This window comes from Pyxicephalus adspersus, chromosome 6, assembly GCF_032062135.1.
Source record: "Pyxicephalus adspersus chromosome 6, UCB_Pads_2.0, whole genome shotgun sequence".
Taxonomy (NCBI): Eukaryota; Metazoa; Chordata; class Amphibia; order Anura; family Pyxicephalidae; genus Pyxicephalus; species Pyxicephalus adspersus.
In genome coordinates, this window is record NC_092863.1 from 17,003,539 (window position 1) to 17,014,428 (window position 10,890).

At 37.6% G+C, this 10,890-nt stretch overlaps 1 protein-coding gene across 2 annotated transcripts; it reads left to right on the plus strand.

Annotated features, from left to right (window-relative positions):
- Positions 1–4,573: 4,573 nt before the first annotated feature.
- Positions 4,574–10,662, plus strand: LOC140333247 (keratin, type I cytoskeletal 47 kDa-like). 2 transcript variants are annotated; one of them, XM_072414789.1, is made up of 8 exons: positions 4,574–5,235; positions 5,968–6,050; positions 6,161–6,317; positions 7,392–7,553; positions 8,984–9,109; positions 9,347–9,564; positions 9,644–9,690; positions 10,419–10,662. In XM_072414789.1, exons 1-8 carry the CDS (start codon positions 4,627–4,629, stop codon positions 10,424–10,426), a joined length of 1,410 nt encoding a protein of 469 aa, XP_072270890.1. In that variant the 5' UTR covers positions 4,574–4,626; the 3' UTR covers positions 10,427–10,662. The 2 variants fall into 2 exon arrangements, with proteins under 2 accessions (XP_072270890.1, XP_072270889.1); XM_072414788.1 differs by having other exon boundaries at positions 10,436–10,662.
- The last annotated feature ends 228 nt before the right edge of the window (positions 10,663–10,890 follow it).

Genomic DNA, 10,890 nt, shown 5'->3' on the forward strand with positions numbered 1-10,890 from the left:
TTTTTTTTTAAATGCCGAACCCTCAACATACCCACTTCATCGTTTTTTTAATATACACATGTCATCAGGTTTTTCATTAGTAAGCTACAATGAATAGCTTTCTCATTTGTAACATCAACAGGCACTTAAGCATCCTGCAAAGTATATTATCTCTTTCTATTAGAGGCACTTCACATTGGACACAATATGGGCTGCATTTATAAAACAGGGAAACAGACATTCCCTCAAACATTCCCTTGATTCTTTCAGGTCAATGTGTTTTAATCGGAGCAATAGATTCTGATTAGGGAATGTATGAGGGAATGTCAGATTCCCTGTTTTATGAATGGAGCCCCTTTAAAGTGATTATTCACTTTATTCTGGGGTTTCAGAATCTAAGAACTGTGTTGACTTGGAAAGGGACAATAGTGAGTACATTGCCCCCCACCCCTTCTATACCATATCAGGCAATGCTGTAACAATGTTGGTCCCATTGTTCGGGGGTTCTTCCTCACATAAGATCCCCATAAATAATGCATGGATTTTTTTAAGGTGGCTGTTTATTACGGGACCCCTTCTTTAATGGAGGGGGCAGTTTTTCCCTTGTGGAAATCCATGCATTACAAAAATGCCTTGACAATGCACAAGGCACGCCCGATGCTCTGCTGGATTACCATCCATTGTAATGGAATCCCAAAGGTACCTAACCAATGTAGTCATACATTGCCATGCATTGTGTTTAAAGAAAAATGCAGCATTAACTACATTTGTGTGCAGTATTTTTTTAGTATTCAGAGTAGACAATCAATTAAATATAGTTTATTTTTCATTTTCAAAATGGCCGCTTCCAGCTGTAACCCCAGTCAGAAACACATTGGACTCTAGCGTGATGAAACACAAAGGGCAATGGCCCTGATTTAATAAAGCTCCCCAATGCTGGAGAGGATACACTTTCATCAGTAAAGCTGGGTGATCCAGCAAACCTGTCCCTATTTAGTGGTACACAAGCAGATCGCTTGCCTTGGTCTATATATTGTATATGTAATAAAATAATAGTTTCTCTGCAACTTTGGATCTGTAGTTGTGTAAATTTTCTAACGATGATTTCCCATCCATTCTCTATTATATGATTTCACATCATCTTCATGACATTTGCAGAAATATAGTTTTTACCCTTCTAGCATTTTTAAACTTATTTATTAACTTAATCCATCTACCAAAAGCATGTGGATTTCTTTTTTATTTTATATATTTTTTATATTTTTAAAGCACCTTTGAACATGTCAGAGCTTTAGAAGTTTCCGAGACAGCCATTTAGGAAAATATTAGCCATTGTTTACATAGATTGGTTCTGTGGCTTCTGTTATATAAATTAGATTATGTTGTTTAACTAAATATGCTCTACCTGGTCTATGTTCCTATTGTTATGTTCCCAGTTGTTTTCCTGATTTATTACCATGTCACCCACTATTCTGATACATGGACGGATCTGGTCCAGGACTGAAAAGATTTCTGACAAATAGTAAATGACTTTTAGGAAATCCATTCCAGGTTTGCTGGATCACCCAGCTTCACTGATGAAAGTGTATCCTCTATAGCCATAAAAAGTTTTCATAAATCAGGGCCTTGGTAAAAAAAAAAAAAAAAAAAAACAGGCTTGATGAGCAGATGAGCTCCAAATTTCTAAAGCAGGTACACCAGTTCTAATTCCACTCACTAATCCTGACGAAAATTTGGAGAAATTTAGATGTTATCAGACCATACCACAACTGATTTTAGGTAAATAGACATGATTCATAATTATACGAGAGGAAAAGTCCGATAAAATTCTGGTAGTATAGATGCCACCCATTTTTTCAAAGATTTGGTATACACTATCTAGAGGTAATCTGTCAGGACTTGAATTTAGAGACCGAAAGCAGAATATTTGGTTTCACCTACTAGAGCAGTGAGTTGATAGGATAATTGCATTTAGTGTCTGTTAAATATTTTTCTTCTGTATTTTTAATTTTCCTAAATAAAATACAAATAAATCTATATGTAACTTTTGTATGTTTTCTAATGTTTATTCTCCTCTTAACAAGCAGGTGCTGCACCTGCAAACCTTTTTTTATTCATAAAGTTTGATAACACTGCTATCTAATCTATGGTCTTTTGTATGTCCCCCTTTCGGCACGATTTGCCACAGATTCTTCAGAATGGTCAGTAGTGGTTTGTCTACTATGGTGTGACATTTGTTGTTTATAGTATGAAGCCTTTGTATAATGTATGTACGTTAGATGTGCAACTGGCACTTAAAAGTTTACATATGTTGAAGCTAACGAGTACTGACTTATGGGTGTGTGTATAAAAAATAAAATTCAGTATTGGATGAGTGGCGTGGCACAGCAAACACACAGTAATTGATTATTGGGTGTATTTTTAATCCAATGTGGCCCATTGGCAACCCATGAAGGAAACTGGATTGTCTTATTGAAGCGTAAGCTAACATTAAGCTACATCCTTAGTTTAGTAAATGAGGTAATACTGCATATGTGCAAATGAATGCAAATTCTTTAAAATCTGACTCTTTTGTGCTGGTTTCCCATTCAGTTCTGCTAAATGAGTGAACCTAGTCTTCTAAATCAGTGGTCGCCATCCTTTTGGACGTCACGGACCACTAAATTTACAGACTCCGGACCGTGCATGTGCTGGGAGCTGTGTGTCACTCAAAGGAGAAGAAATTTCCCCCATAGTGATGTCATGATGCCAGAAGGCCTGTGATTGGAAAGTGGGTGGGTTGTGTTCAGAGACACCCCCACCCTGAGCCTGCTATTCATACGGGGGACATGGTCCATTTGCTCTGGCCGGTGCGCCTCCCAGCAGGGTCCTGCTTTAGACCCGTGGACCACCAAAATTTTCTAGTGGACCGCAACCGCTGTTCTAAATACAAATCTGCATGCTCTAATCAGCCTTTGCAGTCAATCATGACTATTTTGCTGCTCTGGAGTCTAGAAATACAGGTAAATCTGCAAAGGAATAATAAATATACAGAAAACCCCAGGTGAATTACACAGTTTTTTTTAGCTTTCTTCTATTCCTCCTTTATTAGACTTTAAAGGTGCAAATCTATCTGAATCAGCTAGGGCAAACCAAAGCCAGGCTGTACTCTCCCATACCTTAGATTTACTCTCAAGTATATACCTTAGAAGGAGATTATTTCAATAATATTCAGAATTTAAAACAGCACCTTAAGCATATTTTTTCAAATAAATTAATTAAAACTGGTAAATAAAAAAAGTTCATCTCATGGGTATAACATTGTTAGATTTTTTTTTTAATTTTGACCTCACCTTTCCTGTATAGTATTTCATTTCCAGTGTCCTACAGAGAGATATCCTGCCTTTCTTAAATTAATTTGCTTAGAACCAGAACTCACTTGCCCAATGTTTGGAGTCAGTGAATCATATATTAGAATGAATGGCTTCCTGGGGCCCCGGACTCCAGTGGGGGCTATAAGTATAAAAAATGCTATCTATAGGGAAACTGAACTTTGTTGTGCTCAGGAAAGACATTATTATATCCTTGGTTTTCCTACAACTGATGTTTTATACATTAGTGAAGAGTTTTGCTTCCTCATGTGAGCCTCCAGCAAGAATACCAGTGAACAGCAGTTTAGAAGCTTAAGCCATATGTGATATATATATATATAAACAAATATATATATATATATATATATATATATATATCTATATAAAATCAATATAAAATCATTTGGAATGGAAGACAGTGCTGGCTGAGTGTCCTACTTTGTGATGGAGAGATCCAAAACAACAGCAACTTTAGCACTTAACTAGTTATAATTTTAATAAATATATTAGCAACAGATCTCTCTTTTGCCACCCATGAAGGTCATCTAATTTTTTCAATATTCACATGTACCATTTTCAGCAAGTTTTTTTGTGAAACGCGTTAAGTATTTCCCACTATCACACTGCATATTCTAGATGATTCATGTGGATGAGATTACTATACCCCAATAAGTTACTTTATTTAGCATTATCAAGCCCTTACGGCATGTGAAGTGGTTGGGGGCCATGAATTGGGGGATTATTCACCCACAATTTAATATTTCTTTATTGTTTAAAAAAATGTCTTGTATTTTTACTTTTTTGTTTGTTTTTTTCTGAGATGCCTAAATTCCATTTTATTGATAGGATTTAAAGAATATCATTTGTAAAGTACCTAATATAACTCACCTTCCACTTTACCATAGTGAGTAGAAGATACACTACAACCTGCATAACAGAGTCTGATTTATCAGCTGGCAAACATATTGATGCTTCCAGCACAAACATTCTAATACAAAGCATAAATGATTAGTTTAGGCAGGTCTAGATAGGCTTCAGCAGCTTGAAGATAATATATTGTCAGTTTAATATCACTCCACCCATGTTCATCTTTTAATTTAATAAACATAGCCTTGAGCTAAAATATTTGTGCAGATTGGGACATATTAAAGAAGAATAAATTATCCAACTGGGCATCGAACTGCTGAACACAAGAAGTTACACCCATTTGAACTTTATATATAAGGGCTGTAGGTACCACTGTCTGCTCCATTTATTGGTAACTTCTCTACAGCACTAGCTTGGCACCGCATTTATCATGGCATTCTATTCTCAAATTCAATCGGCTTCAGGAGGGTCGCTTAGAAGGGGAACAGATATAGTAATGAATGGTGAAGGTTTTGGTGAATATTTTGACAGTTTAGGAGGAGGATTAGGAGGATCAGCTGGTGGAGGATCTGGTGGAGGTTTTGGTGGAGCAGCTGGAGGGGGATATAGTGGAGGATATGGTGGTGCAGCTGGTGGGGGATTTGGTGGAGCAGCTGGAGGGGGATATGGTGGAGGATATGGTGGAGCAGCTGGTGGGGGATCAGGTGGTGGAGGATTTGGTGGAGCAGCTGGTGGTGGATTTGGGGGAGCAGCTGGGGGTGGATTTGGTGGAGGATATGGTGGAGCAGGTGGTGGGGGATTTGGTGGTGGAGGATTTGGTGCAGGTGGCATTCTTGCAACCAATGAAAAACAAACCATGCAGAATCTGAATGACCGCTTAGCGTCTTACTTGGATAAAGTCAAAGCCTTAGAGGAGGATAATGCTGAACTTGAGCGCAAGATAAGAGAATGGTATGAAAAACAACGTCCAGGTTCCACTACAGCTGGAGCAGCAGACTACAGCAAATATTATGATATTATTGATGACCTCCGGAGTAAGGTAGGACAATCTGATGTCTTTGCCAACTGAGAACATTTTGTGGTAGTTAACAATGACTTCTTTTGACAGCCTACATTAAATGGACTGTAAAACAAACTGAGAATATATAAGAAAAGTAAACATTTTGTCATGTATTCCTTTACATTCATCCATGAATGCCACAGTCTGTTTTATTGACACGGCAACATAAATTATATCCAAAAGTGTATAGCCTATATTAATTACTCCTACGCTACTTATAAGTAATTTTTCTTAACACCTAGCTCTGTCATGATCTCTACAATACCCCTGAGGAAGCCTAAGGGTGAAACGCATTGGGATTTTAGACCACTGCTTTGCTTGAACCTTGTATGACCATAATCTATAAAATTGTTATTGTCCATGAGATGGTTATTTGTATCTGATGCAGATAGATGAACTCTATTTATATACATAACCTTTCCAAGCCCATTAAGCAACAAGGGCTCACGGTCAAGGGTGTTAAAATACAATCCCCTTCTGTGTGTCAAACATTATAATATATTTAATGATTTGCCAAAACAAAATCCTTCTTCTTTGATTCTGCACCCTTTATTAAAAAAATAATCTGTCCAAAAGTATCCTTATGAAGGAGAGGACCCTGCCCCGAAGAGCTTACAATCTACTAGGTGGGGGAATTTACACACATTAGGATGGGAGATATGAAATGGTGGGAAGTAGTGATGGTTTCACAAACCTTACTTGATTTTACAGATACTTGCTGCAACAATTGAAAATGCCAAGCTCATTTTGCAGAATGACAATGCCAGGCTGGCTGCTGATGACTTCAGACTAAAGTAAGTTATCGAATATTAAAAAGCATTAGCTGATTATTATATAATAGTAAGCAATGGACAATAAGGAGATAGGTAAGGTCATGATGCCTACAACTATGATGTTTCCACAGATATGAGAGTGAGTTGGCTATGCGTCAAAATGTGGAGGCTGATATCAATGGTCTGCGTAGAGTCCTGGATGAACTGACACTGTCCAGGTCTGACCTGGAATTACAGATTGAGTCTCTTGCAGAAGAACTGTCATATCTCAAGAAGAATCATGCGGAGGTAAAAACTTACAAATATTGCTAGCTATGAGTAAAGTATTGCATGACAAGCAGATGTCTCACTTACAACAATGGACTTGGGGTCATCAGTAGAAATCTGAATTTTTATCATGAATTTGGGTAAACCTTATTGGAACATTACTCTCTGCATTAATCTCTGCATCACTTTGACCTACTACCTTCATGAGCTGCTTCACTGGCCAATAAGAATATGTGGGAAGTGAAAGATGGGGGTTAACTTTGGCTTGCCAAAGCTTTGTTTGTCAGGGTGGCTCTGAATAAGTCTATAAAGTAGGGTATTAGAAGGTATCAGAAATGTCTTGGAACTTCTCAAAGCAACAGCATGTTGTTATTTTAATTTTTTTTTAACTTGCTGAAAGCTGTATTACTAGTTGCCCTCAGTTATAATAATGTACTTTATGCTGAAAGTGCCCGTAATTGTGCAACGTTCAATATAGCAGTACATGAAAGCTCTTATAACCTATTATATAACCTATAAATTTATGTAAATTTTTAGATGTTAGGTGCATACAAGTGGCTGAAATCCAATGATGACAGAGGAAAACAGTCCATACTTGCCCTTAAGCAATAAAGCTTTTATAGTAGACTTGCCAGTTCATGAATGCAATTCACCAGAACTCTGTTTTCATTGCTTTAATTACTAGATTTTACTTTGATTATTAAGTAAATAAATATATCAGTTTTTGTTTTTCTAGCATCCTACATGTTATTTCATTGGGTACTTTTATAAAAAAGGCTCTTTGAACACTTCCTAAATTGTTATACATTTGGCATACATTCAGTAAGGACTGGTTATAAGGTAGGGCAATTGCCCAGGGCCTCTACGGTGTTCAGAGCCCTAAATGACAAAATGGCAGGGAAAACAGTGGAGCTGGATTACTGTGCATTTAGGGGCTTCCAATTAATATTTACCCTGTTTCTGAATGGTATCAAAAATGACACATGGAGACTATATATATATATAGCTTGTGTTGAATACATGAGATAAATGAATGAAATAATTTTAAAAAATACAGACTTTGCATGTTGATCTTGTTTTCTTTTAATCTTCTAGGAGATGGCAGCTGTGGCTGGTGGAGAAACTGGACAGGTCACTGTTGAAATGAACGCAGCTCCCGGCATTGACCTGACCAAAATCCTAAATGACATGAGGGAGCAGTACGAGGGTCTGGCTGAGAAAAACAGGAGAGAGGCCGAAGCTCAATTTTTGGCGCAGGTATAAGAACTAATTACCACTACATTATACTGTTTTAATGCAATATGAAAAAAAAAGTGTTCAATTAAATGAGCTTGTTGGACATCTTATTCCAAAACTATTCTATTGTGCATCCACTTCTGTGAAGTCTTTGCACTTATGGGAACTTGTGTTCATTCCTTCCAAAATAGAATTAGTGACGGTAGGTATCTGTGTTAAGCAAGAATACCTGGTTCTCAACTGCCATTCATGCCAATGGAATTCAATAGGACTGAGGTCAGGCCCATGTGGGCCACTTACATTTCTGCACACCAAACTCATAAAATCATGTGCTAATAGAGCTGGATTCATGCACAGAAACATAGTCATAATGGAATGGAAAATCCATCCACCATATTGTTGCCACAAGGTTGGAAGTGCACAGTTCTATTAAACTGTCTTTGTATGTTGTAGCATAAACAACAATACCCTTTATGGCAGGGGTCACTAGTGGGCCACAGTCATCTGACAGGTGGGCCACGACTCAGATTCTGACCCTGCTGGTGCACCCCCCAGCAGGATCAGAAGAAGGACCCGACTGGGGGGGGCGCACCATCCATAGCTGCGGACCAAGTCCCACATACAGATTGTAGGTTCAGGGCGGTGGGTTGTGTCTCTGGATACAACCTGACCACTCTTGACCACTCTTCAGACCTGTGATGGGAGAGTGGGTGGGTTCCGGCATCATGACGTCACTCTGGGTGAGGGTTCTTCTACTTTGAGTGACCACGGCTTCCAGTGCATGCACGGTGCAGAGGCGGTAAATTTAGTGGTTCGTGAGCTTCAAAAGGTTTGTGACCACTGCTTTACTGGAAATACCGGACAAATTCTGTGCCATCTGTGTATAAAGTAGTCCCAGTGTGTATTTTTAATACAATATGTTGTTAGTTTTTGCAAACACTTGTGGACTGTAGAAATCTGTCCTGGTGTTCTCTTTGAGATGTTTCATGAAGACTTTCCTAAGGTCCCTATTGCTCCTGCACAGCTTTGGTATTTTTATTTCCGTGTGCAGCTAAAACATCGGACTTTGTTATGTCATATTAAATCTCCAACAAGAGGAAACCTCAAGGCAAATAAATAAAGGAAGTAAAATAACAAATTTAGCCCAGCATATGGATCCGCTATATTTATAGAGAATGATGCAAATTAGTAATATGGATATTCGTGCAGAATGGTGGTGCACTTCAATGTACTGCAAGAGATTATGGGCCATCTCCAGTCCAGGAGTTGTGTTTAAATCAATTGTGAATAATTCATTCACCACACCAGTGCACGTTTGGTGCACGCTTTATAACTATGCCCCTATTTAGGTCATTTATGATGAAAATAGAATGCATATAGAAGGCCATGTGCTGATTTAATTGACCATTGTTTTTTAATCGTAGATTTGACATGCTGTTTTGTTATTTCAGAGCAATGAGCTGAAGAAAGAAATTGCAGAAGGGGTATCCATGGTTAGCGAGAAGAATACAGAGATTTCTGAGTTAAAGAGAACATTTCAAGGCTTGGAGATTGAACTACAGTCCCAACTTGCGAAGGTAAGATTGGGGTTTTGGACCTAGATAGATATTGCAAATAGTTTTTTCCCCCTACGTCTTCAATCCTTCCGCTATATTGTTTAACAGGAAATAAAACAATAACTTTCTTATCTAAAACATATCTCCAGTTTTACTTTAGGATATTCTAGTAGGTTGTTACAATTGCTATTATTTTTTCTTTGGAATTTTTTTATTCATATACCTTGGAACTTATTTAATATTATTATCAACTTGCAGAAAAGGGGCCTTGAACAAACCTTGGCAGAAACAGAGGGCAGATACTGTGCTCAAATTGCCAAGATAAGTGACATTATCTATGGTGTAGAAGAACAATTGGCTCAGCTAAGGTCTGACATGGAAAGACAGAATGAGGACTACAGACAGTTGCTGGATATCAAAACCAGACTGGAGAAGGAGATAGAGCAATATCGCATCCTACTGGAGGGAGAAGGAGGGTAAGAGAAAGTAATATACCCCTGGAAAGATATAGTTGGTTAATAAAATGTTATACTAATGGGTTTCTCTGTGTTAAAGGTCGTATTCATCTGGTCAGAAGTCTTCAGGTTCAGTGGGATCTAAAGGTAAATATTTCATCTGGCACACTCTACCTGTTCTACATGACACCCCCTTTGCCAGCTGTATATAAAAAATGTCTGGTGCCATTTCTGTGTTGGCTGCACGGTAAATAGATCAAATCATATGTCACATCAACACCAACCTCCAGCTAGTAAAAATTAATTGTTCTTCTCTACTTTAAAGCCTGCCTGTAATGCCAGGACAGAATAAAACGAGAAGAATAGGCTTGATTTATTACAACTCCGCAAGGCTAGAGAAGATAGACTATTATTGGTGAACCTGGGTGGTCCAGCAACCATTGAATGGATTTGGTCAATAACTGAAAACATTTTCCAAACAATAGGAAATGATTTCAAGAAATGCATCCATGTTCACAAATGATAGTCTATCTTCTCCAGTCTTGGGAAGCTTTGAAAGATCAGGCCCGATATGATAATGTTTTGTTTCCTGCCCCTTTACTGTAATACCAGAGATAATTAATTGGTCCAACTCATGGTAGAGCATTATCTCCTTTGAGGTGAAGATAAAGAAACCACAGGGAATTATGTAAAATGTTCCAAAATTACAGAATTTTATATTTTAGCTCGGGTATTCTGGCCATTGACCGTACATAGAAAACAGGATTTCTTGTCGTCTGCTTTAAAAGTTTTCTCATCCCCAATAAATATTATTTAAGAATATTGAATTTTACCATATAATACACAACTTATTTTCTTTTTTTTCCCAACTGAAGTTATTTAATTTTTTTAGATTCAAGCAAAACCAGAAAATATGTGACCATCTATGAAGATATAGTGGATGGAAAAGTTGTTTCATCAACATCCACAGAAAGAATACAAAAACTTTAAAAAATCGTGAATAAAACTTAACTTGATAATCTTGATAACATGATAATCAGTCAATACTGATCATGCTTTTTTTTTACCTATGCTTTTGGAATACTTCTGCATACCTACACAATAAATTTCTGCAAGCAAGTTGTTCTGATTATTTATCCTGTATTATTTCCAAAGCAACAAAGACAAATTGAATAATCAGTTAAGTTATGCTAGAAGGTGAAGGCACGGTGTTTAGATTTTTTCTCTTGTACATATTTGGATATTACAATTACATCTTCTTCACCTAAGGGTATGGGAACCTTTAGCCTGGATATAAAAATCTAGAACCAAATGGTCCACTGTTGATAGGGGCAGATTCTAGTGGGC

Bases quoted from the DNA above. Each gene is read 5' to 3' on its own strand.
- LOC140333247 (XM_072414788.1), top strand. From the start codon at position 4,627: ATGGCATTCTATTCTCAAATTCAATCGGCTTCAGGAGGGTCGCTTAGA. The intron at 6,051-6,160 runs GTAAGTTATCGA...ATGTTTCCACAG, and splicing joins GCTGATGACTTCAGACTAAA to ATATGAGAGTGAGTTGGCTA. The intron at 9,691-10,435 runs GTAAATATTTCA...TAATTTTTTTAG, and splicing joins AGGTTCAGTGGGATCTAAAG to ATTCAAGCAAAACCAGAAAA.